The sequence below is a fragment of the Equus przewalskii genome, chromosome 13 (assembly GCF_037783145.1).
Source record: "Equus przewalskii isolate Varuska chromosome 13, EquPr2, whole genome shotgun sequence".
Taxonomy (NCBI): Eukaryota; Metazoa; Chordata; class Mammalia; order Perissodactyla; family Equidae; genus Equus; species Equus przewalskii.
Window position 1 is genome coordinate 45,698,365 of NC_091843.1, and position 14,825 is coordinate 45,713,189.

The window sequence follows — 14,825 nt, forward strand, 5'->3', positions numbered from 1 at the left end:
AGTCTGAGTATAATGAATTTACATAATAACTTATAAATTACCTTATTTTTATCCTATTTTAGAAAAATCAAATCAGAATTACGAAAAAACATTAAAACAACAATCTGATACAAAAGAGAACACAGCTTAAAATGATTCCAATTGCTTGAATTTTATGAGACTCAGAGCCTAAATATGCACACAGCACTTTGCTTATTCATTCTCAAATGAATCAAGCAGTACATAACTTGACTCACCTATTCCAGCTTGACCCACAATCCATGACAATCTAATGAAGAGCATCACACCCCAAATGTTTAACATACAACGTACCTAGGAAAGAAAGAGGTCAAGTCACAGTTGAAGAAAAGTGATCAAATATGACAGTAAATGCTAAACTAGCCAATCATAGGACAGCATACATTTAAAACTATAGAAAGTTATATTAAATCTAACTCTTATCCTAACCTTTTAAGTTTTTTTAAAGAGCTCCACGAGAGCCTAAATGTGAGCTAATAGCTGATTATATGTATATATCTACATACATACACACCCCCCCATTATAATTATCTGAAGCAGCAGAAGCAACTGAAGAAAGGTGGAAGAAATATTTTAAGACTTCAGCCTTAAAAAAAGTAGTTCATGTTCCCCTTTACCAATATATGTGTTTAATTTTTCCTTATTCTTTTATAACATCCTAATTTCATGATTTCTACAACAGCTTTAAGTATTACATACTTGTCGACACAAAATGCCGGTTGTTCACACATCTTTCAAAAATCTAAACTATTTGTGAGACAGTTTCCCCAATTTATTTTTATTTGTTATGCTCATATGTAGAACACAGTCTTCTAAAATACTAAAATCTAAGAACAGGCAAACAATGCTAGGGAGCTTCACATTCACTCTATTGCTTAGGCAATAAAATTACTACTAGAACTGGGATTTTCCCTCTACTTCTCCCCTAAATGTCAATACGACTTCAACTAAGTGCTTCCAAAGTCCCAAAGAGAGGTCACTTTAGCTCGTCTACTCTAGTCAGATGCTCTGTGCCTATTCAAACACAGAAAAACAGAAGTAAATCTGAACTTTAATAACTTCAACCTGTCTACTGAAGTGATGTCAACACTTAAGAAACAGATTTCTCCTTTATTCTGTTGCCTGTTAACTTCTATACATTTCTCTTCAAAAGGTAATGAGATAGCTGGAAAGGAAGCAGGCATATTTCAGCTCTATTGCCTCCCCAACTTTCTTGATTCTGATGCTCCCATCAATTTAATAGCTTCATACTTACTTGTGAAATATGTGAGATTCACAAGAGGTAATAAAGTATAATTTAGAGGTAATCCAGTATAATTTGAGTAAACTAATAAATATGTCCTGTTTCCTTTACTGAATTTAATATCCACAAGGAAAGGAGGTCTAAGTTATTTATTTGGTCTTCCATAACACTCAGATAAAACAGTTTAAAAAAAAGAAAGAAGAGTTCTTGAGAATTAATGAGAATATTAGGAAGATTTTATAATAAATATCAATGCTGTAACTCTAAAATTAAGTCTACAGGTACATACTAGTACACCCTTGATCCAGCCAAACTTCACAACTCCTTTGCTTTCCGCAGTATAAGTGACCACAGCATCTCTGGTTGGAGTACTTTCTTCCCCATTTGCAAAGCCATCCTCAAAAGGTTCCTGGTTATAAAAGGAAACGTGAGTTATGCTTAAGAATTATTTAAAATTTAAAATCACCTGATAGAAACAAACATCACTAAACATACTTAACCATGTTTAAGAGGACATAGTACAGATTTCCAAGAATCAAGGGTTTCTGAATATTTTACCTGAGGAAAATGTAAGCAATAAAGTAGAAGAAAACCTTAATTATTGAGAGTTTTAAAAATTTAAATCTTATCATGACAGTAAACCGATTTTAATCATTTCAAATTTTAATTACACTTTGGTGGTAGCTGGAGAACACAACGAATACTGTTTGCTAAGTATAGACTAGCTAGGTCAGTCAATTCAGACCTTGTCTCTCCAGCCACATCTTCACATTGCCTAGCTGGCATCCTTCCCACATAGGAAATTTCAGCATTAACAATTTAAAACTTATCACCAATGAACAGTTTTCCCTTTATAGTTCATGACAGCAGGATTCCTATGGATCCCAAGATCCACTCATAACTCCCTTTACTCACTCCTTATCTGCAGTCAGTCAGTCACTCAGGGCTCTTTATTCTTTCCTTTCATAACTTTTCTCAGATTCAGACATGAATTGATTGACACAACACATTTTCACAACTAGTATTCCTTTCTTAGGTTTTTATGTTTCACCTCTGATTCAATAATTCTTAGTTTTTTGTTTTTTACCTTCTCTTTCTCTCCACGGTTCTCAACTTTTGTTCAGTCCCAACATACCCAAGACATATGACAAATTTCCAAACCAGTAACAGTGCCTTCAAGGGTCATGAAGGGTGGATGGAGGTGTTCAGAGACAGAAAATGTTCTAGATCTAGAATCATGTCCTGGGGCCGGCCCCATGGCGAGTGGTTAAGTTCACACGCTCCGCTTCGGTGGCCCAGGGTTTCACAGGTTTGGATCCTGGGCGCAGACATGGCACCACTCATCAAGCCACGCTGAGGCGGCATCCCATATGCCACAACTAGAAGGACTCACAACTAAAAATACACAACTATGTACTGGGGGCTTTGGGGAGAAAAAGGAAAAATAAAATCTTTTTTTTTTTTTTTAGAATCATGTCCTTAACAGTACCCCGTCGTCCTTCTTCTACCCGTATCTCAACAGCAGGGAACAAAACACAGCTACATTTCAAACTCATTCTTTAAATACTGAAGAGTCAACTAAATTAATTATCTTTTAAGCCTGAAAACTGTGATCTAGATTTCCTACAGTACTTTTTTAAAAATCATTTTCAGTGGTTCTATACCTGGCTTCTAGTGAATTCTGAATATAACTATTTTTTCATAGAAATGAGCTACAGCAAGTTCTGTGTTACCACAGAGCAAAATCTATGTAATAATCCAAACTCCCTTTTTTCCTTGACTGGTATCTATTAACCAAGCAGACTCATTTAATTCGAATTAATGCATTATTTCTATATGGTTTTCCGAAGTGCTATCAACCTAGATTAGCTCTTAAGAATCCATATTTATGTAACTTAACTACTGCTAATTCTTACATTTTTAAGCAACAGAAGAAACACTATAATAAGTTAGATGCAATAAATAACAAGTATATTGCTTTGAAAATTATTTTACTTAGGCTTTTTTTTTTTGAGGAAGATTAGCCCTGAGCTAACATCCGTTGCCAACCCTCTTTTTGCTGAGGAAGACAGGCCCTGAGCTAACATCTGTGCCCATCTTCCTCTACTTTATATGTGGGATGCCTAACACAGCATGGCTGGGATCCGGGCTGGTGAACCCCAGGCCACCAAAGTGGAGCAGATGAACTTAACTGCCACATCACCGGGCTGGCCTCTACTTAGGCTTTTTAATGATGTTAAGAGAAAAATAATCAAATTTTAAACTAATCCTCATGTTTGCATTAACAGGCATAGCTATAACTTATGTGAAATACATGGAAAATAAGTCATTATAAGATTACTAAAAATTTAAAAGTGAACTCTAATGTTAACCACTTCTGATAGTACACAAATTCTTTAAAACAAATCCTAAGAGAAATAAATTACAAAATTTCCCCTACAACATACAGTTTCATAACTACTACCTACTGTATACCCCAGGCTCATTGTATACAGAACCCCTCCCATAAAAAAAGATTTTCAAATGACCCAATCTTCTATTCTTTAATAGCTTTATTGAGCTATAATTCACATACCACACAACTCACCCATTTAAAGTGCATACGTCAATGATTTTTAGTATATTCTCAAAGTTGTACAGTTATCACCAAAATCAATTTTACATTTTTATCATCTCCCAAAAAACGCTCCATGCCCATTAGCAGTCACTCCCTATTTCCCCTTTCCTCCAGCTCCTGGCAATCACTTACTGACTCTGTCTCTATGGATTTGCTATTCTGACATTTTATATCACTGAAATAATGGAATCATACAACATGTGACCTGTGTGTGTGGGTTCTTTTACTTCGCATAACACTTTCAAGGTCCATCTATGTTAAAGTATGTATCAGTTCTTCACTACTTTTTATTGTCGGATAATATTCCATCGTCTGGATATACCACATTTTGTTTATCCAATCATCATTTGATGAATATTTGGGCTGATTCCGCATTTTGGCTATTATGAATAATGCTGTTGTGAACATTTGTGTACAAGTTTTTGTGTGGACATATGTTTTCCTTTATTTTGGGTATACCTCTATGAGTGGAACTGCTAGGTCATGAAATACTTTTGGAAATGACTACTTCTGGTCATTTTTCTCATCTCCTGTTTTACATCAGACTGTAGACTGTCACTCCTCATTTCAATGTATCTGCCTATTGTCATCCCTCTTCCTCACTTACATAGTGGTATAAACGTGTAAACCAGTAACCAATTAAACTTGTTAGAGATATATAAAAACAGGGGGGAAAAAAAGTGACCAAGGGTCTGTGTAGCTGAATAAGAAAAGCAACCCACTTTGGCTTTACTTCCTCTGTTGGATGTGTTCTAGATAGTAGAGCATCAACGACGAACCCAAATTTAAAAAATGACTCCTCATAGGGACTGACGACTCAACTGTTCAATTATTCAAATAAAACCAGAACAAAAATGCTTGCCAGTTAATTCAACTAAATTTAAGGTAGACAGAAGTTCCTTAGTTTTCACTCTAGGATATTTAGTGCTCTTCAGTTAATTTATGAAGATGATTTTAAAATATTATATAACCTCCAACTATCACAAGAAAATATAATGTCTATAATATATACAAAATATACCTCTCTTCCTATGTCTGTTAAAAGAAAACTAAAGATGTGTGTATTTAATAGGCTACTTTCTCCAAGGTTGAGTATTGATGTAGGTGTCTTTTTAACAACACAAAAGCATGCAGGCATCTTAAAATTTTTGCTCTGTGTGTGTATCAGAATTCCACCTCAAAGTTCAAGATGTAGCAATAATTATGCTAGTTTCCACTAAACTATGAACAATCATATTCAAAAAAACAAAGTAAGATTTTCCAGTGTGTATGAAGTGGTATTTTAAATTCAGATAGGTCCACACAAAACGAAAACTTACCTTCCTTATGATGCTCTAATAGCTGTATTTAAAAAAATGTTATTAATCTCTAAAATATAATTAAAAAATTAAAATAAGTATTTATAGTTCAATCAATATTTAAATATAATGAAATTTGGTTTATAATTCTAGTAATTTCCTGAAGTAAAAGAAAACCAAAGAATACATATATTTTGTTTCTTTAAATACAACAGTTTCAGAGAAATAAGGAAATTGTTAGATATGGCATTTTGTCTACATATAAAAAAACTGTATAAAAATCTTACAACCAGAAAACTTACACATATACAATTATGAATTATGCTAATACAAAGGCACATAAGCAAAATCTTCAGTCTACCTACCATTTTCACAGAAATGCTGGGTTTGTGTTTTTTACCGTTTTTCACATAATGGATAAAAAGTAAAAAATAACAGCATAAATGATTTTATGGATTACACCATATTAAATGGGGAAGAGGAGACAAAGGAAACAATGGAAGACCAGGAGAGACAGACCCTCAGTAAATGCAAGGATTCCTTAATGAAAGAAATAGAGATACTAGTAAATTATGTCAGCCTGAAAAGGAAATGATTAATTCAGCTGGACATGTTGAATTTGAGGAGCCATGAGACCATTAGGCAGAGAGTTCTATCATACAGTTAAAAATTCATGACTGGATCTCAGGAGAGGGGCCAGGCATAAAGAGTTAGTGGGTAAAGCTATGGAAACAGTATGAAAAGAGAAACTTATGGAGAGAAGACATGAGGAGTTGAACACTTTTCTGGAAAAATACAAAATACAAGAACGAAAGGGAACTCTGGTCTCCGCAGTCATTATTTCTTTGCAGGGAGTAGAGAAAAGAGAAATTTTTACACTACAGATAATCTCTCCTCTCCCTTGTATATTCAAATTTGCACCTCGGCTTCATCATTCTTTCTCCTTTAATCATGGTTAACTTTTTACTGCACACCATGCTCTCGACCCCAAAATGACAAATACTACAATGAAATACTACAGCACGTTCCTCAATGCATGCCACCCTGGTTTCACCCCACCACCACCCCAAAACAGTTTTATTAAGACATCTGAAAACTACTCCGCTGCCAAATCTAGTGTACATTTTTCAGTCCCTGTCTCACTGGACTTTTGAAACAGCATGCGATACTGATGACCACTCCCTCTTTCTTGAAACATTTCTTGAAATACCACACTTTCTCTCAGCCTCTTCTACCTAGCAATTAAACAGTAAGAGTTCCTTCAACATTGGGTCCTATACCCATCTCCTTCTCTCACTCCGTATTTTCTTTCTATGGTCATCTCACCAGACCTGTAGCTTTAAACACCATCTATATGTGATAAGTAATGTGATGGCTTCTGTGTATTTCCAGATCAGACTTTCCCTTTTAATTTTAGCCCTGTGTAAATACTGATGTTCTCACTTGGATATTTCTTATCTTTACTATTCTAACTCTTACCAAATGAGAAAAAGAAATTGTCACTGTGCTATAAACAGCAACTTTCCTCTAAATGAAAAAGGAGAGGGAAATAGTTTCTTTTTTTTGGATTAGTTTTTAATTGCTAAAGGTTGCAGTGAATACTTTATCAAAAAAATTATTTGATGAGAAAGACAGTAAGTTCATAATAATTAAAATCCTTTATAATGTAAACATATTTTATTTATTCCTCACTGCATGTGTCTTAAAAATTTCCAAAGTTTTTTTCAGTTTCCAATATCCAAAAGTTAACTTGTCTTTTAAGTTACCAATTTAAATTATCTTTTACATATCAAAGGTCATATTACAATTCTGCTTTACCTAAAAGAAAACACTAGCTATAATACACTGACTGACTTAAGGTTTAATGGTGACTTTTCAGTAAAAAAATTCTTACAAAATCAAGCTATTGTTTCTTCCCTAACACTGGAATTTTCTTCAGTATTTTAGAGACAACCTATGATGAAATCAGATTTCTTTTTAAAATAATGGACAAAAATAAAGCTTTAGGAAAAAATACTTATCCAAATTTTTTAAAAATTACAATTAAAAACCTTAACACTGCTTTAACTAGCTCTGTAACCTAGAGTACAGAATTATTTTCTATGTACAACCTCATCAAATGATTAGTGCACACCAATGCAGTTCTCCTTGTTAAACGCTTTAAGTACAAATTACATTAAAATGTCATAGTTATTTCTCTTTCTTCAGACATCTCAGTTACTAAGTTCATAAAATTTTCATCTCAAGTGTACAGTGCAGCACAGCTGGTCTTTGCCACGTCACTGGACAAGGATGTTAATATCCAGGAAAGATGATCCTGTAGTGATCAGAATGTTTTATGATCACATTTTTTTCCAGGGTAAGTAGATAAAGATGTTTATCAGTGTGCAAGAAAAAAATGAAGATTGTATAAACAGTGCAACTTTTGAATACAGTTAAAATACTAATAAAACACATCTCTGTCAATGTTTATTACCAATCTATTCACTTTTTAGAACAAATTTACTCTGTTTTTACAGTTAAGCTGGTAAATGAGTGGTAAAAGTTATCTTTGCTCAGTAATTTTAGGCCATGGTAGGCAAAAGACAATAATCTACATGCTTTTATTTTTTTTTACTTGGGAGGAGGGGGAAATGTTTGGGTTATTTTGTTTATTGGTGTTTTAAAGAACAATTGAGCAAAGCTGTACCAAAGAGTGTCATTAGGTCTAAGGCTGTCACAGTATCCTTTCCAGGTAGACTTAACGATGCTCAAATACGGACACCCTTTGAAGAAGGAAATGTTCCAATTGCTTAACTGCATTTACTATATTAAAAAGTCCAAAGTAACTTCTGATTTCCTTCTGTTAAGATTCTGCATTTGAAACAGAACAAAATCATTCCATTTGCAATAACATGGATGGACCTTGAGAGAATTATGTTAAGTGAAATAAGCCAGCAAGAGAAAGATAATCTGTGTATGACTCCACTCATATGAGGAATTTAAAATTATGGACCAAGAACAGTTTAGTGGATACCAGGGGAAAGGTGGGGTGGGGGGTGGGCACAAAGGGTGAAGTGGTGCACCTACAACATGACTGACAAACATTAATGTATAATTGAAATTTCACAAGATTGTAACCTATCAATAACTCAATTAAAAAAAAAAAAAAGCAGCAGCTCCTAGAATTGGTTGCATTGGAAATTTGATTAAATATTTTCCAAACAAACCAGGACCTACTCAATAGCAATGTTGAAAAGAACCCCAAAGATGCTGTACCGTCTCCTGCAGACAGTTCGTTTCAGTTCTAAATCTAGCAGCCAGCCTTCTGCCATTTGTTTGTTCACTAATAGAATGATGTTAAAACAAACTTTCCCAAATGCAAAAATTAACACTTTTAATAGAGACCTGTGAAATTTGGCCAGATTTTTCTTCATGTATGCAGAATGTCTAGATGGGACACAGATTAGACTTCTCCATGTTTACTTGGCTAGTTAATTACCACAAAATATTCATTTGGAACATAATTAAGAGCTATAATTGGGCAAGTAAACCAATAAGCATCAATAACTCTGAAAACATTTCCAGTCAATAAATTATTTTCTTGCGTAAAAAAAAAAAAAAAAAAGATTCTGCATTTGCAAAAAGCAGTTTCTGGGTATGAACCACAGTCAAATCCTTCTATTCATTCATTAAACAAATATTTATTAATCAATTTTATCAAGCACCTACTAGGTACTTTCCAACCCTCCTAGAGATGATATTTTATAGTAGAGGCTAGAGATGAAAGATAGGTCTTCTACCTTAAATCTGGGGTATTTTCTACTCTACGAAGTAGTCTCTATTAAATTAAATGCTGAACCCAGTCAAAAAAAGGTCCAGCACCTTTTCAGTAGTAACTTTCTTTTCAAGTGACAACCTCTGACAATCAGTTTCCTAATCTGTAAAACGGAGATAAAAATCCTTGCCCGCCAGCACCATCTCCTTGGAGTCTTGAGGTTTTCTAAATAAAGATCAATTTATAGTAAGACAGCCACCTAAAGCAAATGAGGCTTCTAGCTCTTGGCTATAAAGCTAACTGATACAACGTGATTATAATATAGTAAATTTAAATGCCAGCACCATGTTAGAAATGTGAGAGTATGGCTCAATTGTAGTTATATATTTCAAAAGAATTAATAGGAAACGTATTCCTAGGTGTCCTGGCTTTTCAATGCCTGGCCACGTTTCAACAAAAAGACTACACACTCAGTTGACCCTATCAAAGCAAGGGCAGCAGGTCCCTGGGACTACACATGCTCTCGGGGCCCAGTCAATGATGCTCCTGAAGCACATGTTGAGAAGTCCAGACCCATCACAGTACGGGAGGACCAAAGTCCATGCCAGAGAGCATCCCTTGACAACTTCTGCAACTAAGGATCCTCTTCCTTTTGTCCCCTCCACTGCGTCTCTGAAGAATATATTGCATTAAATCTTGATCATGTTTTTTGGATGCACTTGAGTCTATACTTCTGTGTAAAGGTCCATTTACTTAAAGGAACAAAATTTGCTTTCAGCATCACCTCTGTTTAACTACAAAGTGATTCTTTAATATACTAACTTACAGAGTTAATGAGAGGTTCACATAAGATAAGGTATTTGTGTACCAAAAAATAAAAAACAAGGCTGATTATTTATTAAAGATGAAGACAATTACAAAGGAAGAAAGAAAAATAGGATATAAATATGCGATAGTTTAAGACAAAGTTATATTTATTGGCTAATCTTTTTTTCTTTTTTATGGCGAGTAAGAAGGGCCCTGAGCTAACATCTGTTGCCAATCTTCCTCTTTTGTTTTGCTTGAAGAAGACTGTCTCCAAGCTAACATCTGTGCCACTCTTCCTCTATTTTGTATCTGGGACGCCACCACAGCATGGCTTGATGAGCAGTGTGTAGGTCTGCACCCAGGATCCAAACCTGCAAACCCCAAGCCGCCAAAGCGGAACACGTGAACTTAACCACACCATGGGGCCGGCCCCACTAATCATTTTTTTGCAACCACAAAATATGGGTCAAACAAATTCACCTTGCTGAATGAAGATCAGAGAACTACTAAACTGCTTTCTAACACTTTGATCTATGAAATAAAATTTAGATCCCAATCCCAATTGATATTCCTTTCTACACAGTAAATCAATCTTACCAAATAATCTAAACTGCCAGAAAAAAAACAATATGAACAGGAAAAGAATGGGGAGTGGGGATACATAAAGTTTTAATGTATTTAACAATTACTTATTTAAAAGAAGGTGCTAGGTACAGGGTAGTAGCTACAGTAGAGAATACAAAAATTTTTAAACACATGAAAATGTTTACCCTTATTCAAGTTATCCAATTAAATTATGCTGGTAGAGCACATTATCTAATAATTCTGGCAACTACAACCACCAAAAAAGTCACAAGTCCAACATTAAGGGAGATCACAAAAAAATAAAACTGAAACACTCTCTTCCAGAAGTTAAGTTTTAAATTCTATCCCAAATTAACACTTGCACTAAATGAAAAGTAATATGAGAAAGCCTAGTTAGCAGTGTAACAAGCTGCCTTAGTAATTAAATACACTTTATTTCCATCTGTTTCTGAGCAATTCCCTTACTATTTCCTATAACTACACAAACACTTGGAAAATATAATGGATGATTTTTTTCCCCCATGACTCAAAGAGTTCAATTTTGGTAAGAATTGGTTGAAGGTTAGGAAATAATTTGTTTTTGCATATTTAGGGGTGAGGTGAACCCTGGCATAGAATACGACCCAATCTACATTTATTGTGATATACACTGGATTTTTTTGTACTAATATTGCAAGATACGAAATAGTAGCTTCTGCCTTCAAGAAGCAAGAGTTTCTTCTAAAATACAGTTGTACATAATCTAGATCTAGTTATCGATTACCAATGGGATAAACTAAGAATTCTCAGCATGTCAGACCTCCATAATCTGTCTGGCTCACTTTAATAACAGCCATCATTTACTAAAAGCCTACGATGTGTCAGACACTTCCCCAAATGCTTGCAGGTCCTACTTCCCTGAATTGACACATCTTTGAGAGGCAGGTATTATAATCCCCACTTAACAAATGAGGAAATAGTCTTTTGAGAAGTTAACTTACCCAAAATCATGCAACTATTAATGGAGCAGTACAGAGAATCTTCTAAATGGTAGAATTCCACATATTACAGTGAGCCAAGGTAAATTATTTTAGGTATCTATTTTGGGCAAGAGGACAAAAGATAGACAAATCACCCAACTCAGGAAACTGTCCTGCTTGAACTTCCCAATTCCCCAGCTATTTTCACTCTTCCCCTTGCTTCATCTTTCCATCCTTCCTCTACCTTCAAATCTACAGAACCTAAGGGCATCTGACATGGTCCTTATAAAAACAACAGTAGAGGTTCTGCACTGGATGTCACTAGAAAGGATTTTATAAATCTCTTGTGCTTTCAATAAATTCCCCCAGGGTCTACAGTGTCTATGAAACTCTTTGCCCTATAGCATTGTTACAGACAGCTGCACTGGACCACCTACGGAGGGGAAAAACTGCCAGTGTCCAGATATAATCCATCTGGGCAGGCATGTCAAATATTTAAATATGCAGTTGTGTAGCAGATAGACTTATGCATGTTACTTAACTTTAGAAGTTTATTTGGAGACTATTGTGGTAGAAAGGGTAGAGAAAATAGGCCAATCACTCAGTTTCTATGTTACCTAGGATTTATCCTTTTCCAATTAAAAACCCACATTAGCTGCTCAAGCTAGCAACTCCTATAATCAGATGTTCCAGGTTATACTAGGTTCTTTCCTCCCTCAGGCTTTACCACTGCAACCTCTTGACCCCTGGTCCCACCTACACATCCGTGCCCTGCAAGGAAGGCTTGAAAAGTAAAACTGTTCACCAGAATTCTTGAGATTTGTCATCAATGTTTTGTTACCACACATGATAAGACTTGACATGATTAAAGAAAAGATAAATATTAGTCTGACTGTTTTAGAAATGAAGTTTCTGTATTTTTCCAACCAAAGGCCACTTTCCTATTTCTATTAATTTTCCTTGAAGGTTTTTATACCCACTCAGACTTCTAGCTTCTAAGTTAGAAAATAACTGAAAGAATTGTAACTATCATATTTAATTTGATATAATATTGCTTTTATTGCTGAAACACTGGTTTTAAAGTATTTTCTCCAGAGGGACTTTTTGCTTGCTGTTCCCTCTGCGTGTAACGCACTTTGTCGATGGTTGCCTCTTTCTCATCCTTGGGGTCTTGGCCTAAATGTAGCCTCCTCCTTCCCAGACCACCCAACACGTAGTTTCTTCTCATCAATTCCTCTTTTATTTTCTTCATAGCATATATCACAGTCTGTAATTATCTTTTTATTTACTCAGTTTTATAATCTATGCACCCAACTCCACTTCCTCAATATGGATTAAAATGGAAGGTCCACAAGGGCACAGCCCTTTTCTGTCATCTTTATTGAAGACATAGTAAATGAATATTGAGCCTTTATGGGCAATCTCTCCTTTCAAATAATATCCTGAAATAGGAGAACTGAAATTTAAAGTGTCTGCTCCCAAGTTAGATCTGGGTTCAAATTCCAACTCTGCTACTCACAAGCTATGGAAACTCTAGCAACCTCCCTGGTCCTCAGTTACCACACCTGTTAAATGAAGATAATATTATCTACTCCACACTGAGAAGATGAAGTGAGAAAATATGATGATTGTATAGAACACAAAAACTCTCATACACTGCTAGTGGGAGTATAAGCAACTTTGGGAAAAAAGTTTGAACATTATCTTCTCAAGTTGAAAATACGCATACCCTTTAAGCCAGCAATTCTACTCCTAGGTATATCCCTATAGATGCAGAATATTTATATGAAGCAGAACACTCGTACAAAAATGTTCACATTGGAATTGTTAAAAATTGCCAAAAATTAGACACAATCCAAACATCCATAACTGTAGAATAAACTACAGCATTTCATACAATGGAAGATAAATAGGAATAAAAATGAATGAATTACAAATATAAACATAACAGCAAAAGATGATATATACTGTATGATTCCATTTATATAAAGTTTTAAAGCAAGCAAAACTAGACTAATAGTCTTCAGGAATACATAAAGGTGACAAAATCCATTAAAAAAAAAAGATCAAGACCAAGACCCAAGGAAATGCTCACCTTTAAGTCAGGACAGCTGCTGCTTCGGGCGAGGGGCGGGGGGTGGAATATGATTAGAAAGGAGTACACAGAGGGTTTCTGGGGTGCCAGCAATGGTCTATTTCTTGATCTGAGTGATGATCATTTGATTAAGTTATACATTTATGCTTTATGTCTTTTTTTTTCTGCTATATTCCATACACATACACACAAAAAGATTAAACCAGAAAATGCGTTAAGTGATTGATAACACTGCCTGACATTAACAGAGTAAGTGCTCAGTAAACTTTCACTATTATTATAAATAACAAATAAGTGAACTATTATTCCAACTGCCCATGTCATGAGCTTAAATAACTGGGTGTTGAACAAATACATAAAAATAAATACTGCAGAACATCATTAATCTAGATTCTACTACATAGCTTCTTGTAATTTGATATTTGGAGAGTTTAAGATTACCTCTGGAAAAATAAAACAAAAAATTCACCTTTACCTACAAATATGGCATCCCCACTCTACATGGTGATAAAGGATTCATCACCTACACCATCGCAAGTCCATAGAGTACAGTGTGAAGAATGCGGCTTTGATGACCAACATTCACACTGCTACAAATATTCTGAAACTTCTCTAACACTAGAAATGTGTTTAGGAAATGACAGCTTCCGCTCTTGGCTACTTCCTTTGGTGGCACCTGTAAGTACTTCACAGCAGGACTAGCTAGGGTACTTCACAGCAGGACTAGCTAGGGTTAATGTTAGATCGCATGGTCTGAGAATAGAAGCAAAACTTCTGGATTTAGCTTTTTCAAGCAAATTAAATCACTGTTAATGATAGCCAGTGGAATGGAGAATCTTTATTTTAGTGTACTCTTAATATACAGGAACTTATCACTTTGTTTACAAGTAGATTGTTGATTTAAATAAATCCAAAATTACATTTCAAAAATGATAACATTCACCAATAAATGCTATTTGTATCTTAAAAACAAACTTCTGAGCTAAAGAACTGATAAAGATACATTAAAGATAACAATTTCTCATATAGTTTAATAGCATCTGCTTAATACTAAGGTAAGCCAAAATGTTAAATTAATATCACAAAGCACAGCCAAATTAGTAACTAAAAATGGATGCACATATATGCAAATTGAGAAGCCAAAGTAGCTGGGTTTATTCTAACAATTTTTTCATTAAGTACTAGCCAATTATATCATCCCAAAGCTACCAACACTTCCTATCCGTGCTGTCGGTGATTGGTGTATTCAGTGTAATGCTCCCATACAGACTACTCACTCAAAACAAAGTATTGTTTTACAGGAATCCAATCTGCTCTGGTTAACAATGGTCTATTAATATCCAGTGGCATTAATGCAAAGCTCAAAACTCAAGTGCCACAGATAAAAGTGGATGGTGTGACCATGTGACTTTGCAATGAACCAAGTCAGAACTGCTGATTGCAGTC

At 34.9% G+C, this 14,825-nt stretch overlaps 1 protein-coding gene across 2 annotated transcripts in view; it reads right to left on the reverse strand.

Moving 5' to 3' along the window:
- Positions 1-14,825, reverse strand: part of SLC12A2 (solute carrier family 12 member 2) — a 103,862-nt gene that overhangs the window by 73,889 nt on the left and 15,148 nt on the right. For both annotated transcript variants that reach the window (XM_008530066.2, XM_070571255.1), the window contains exons 2-3: positions 1,551-1,670; positions 237-312 (exon numbers count right to left, since the gene is read on the reverse strand). In XM_008530066.2, the coding sequence (XP_008528288.2) occupies positions 237-312; positions 1,551-1,670 (196 nt within the window). The remainder of the gene's footprint in view (positions 1-236; positions 313-1,550; positions 1,671-14,825) is intronic.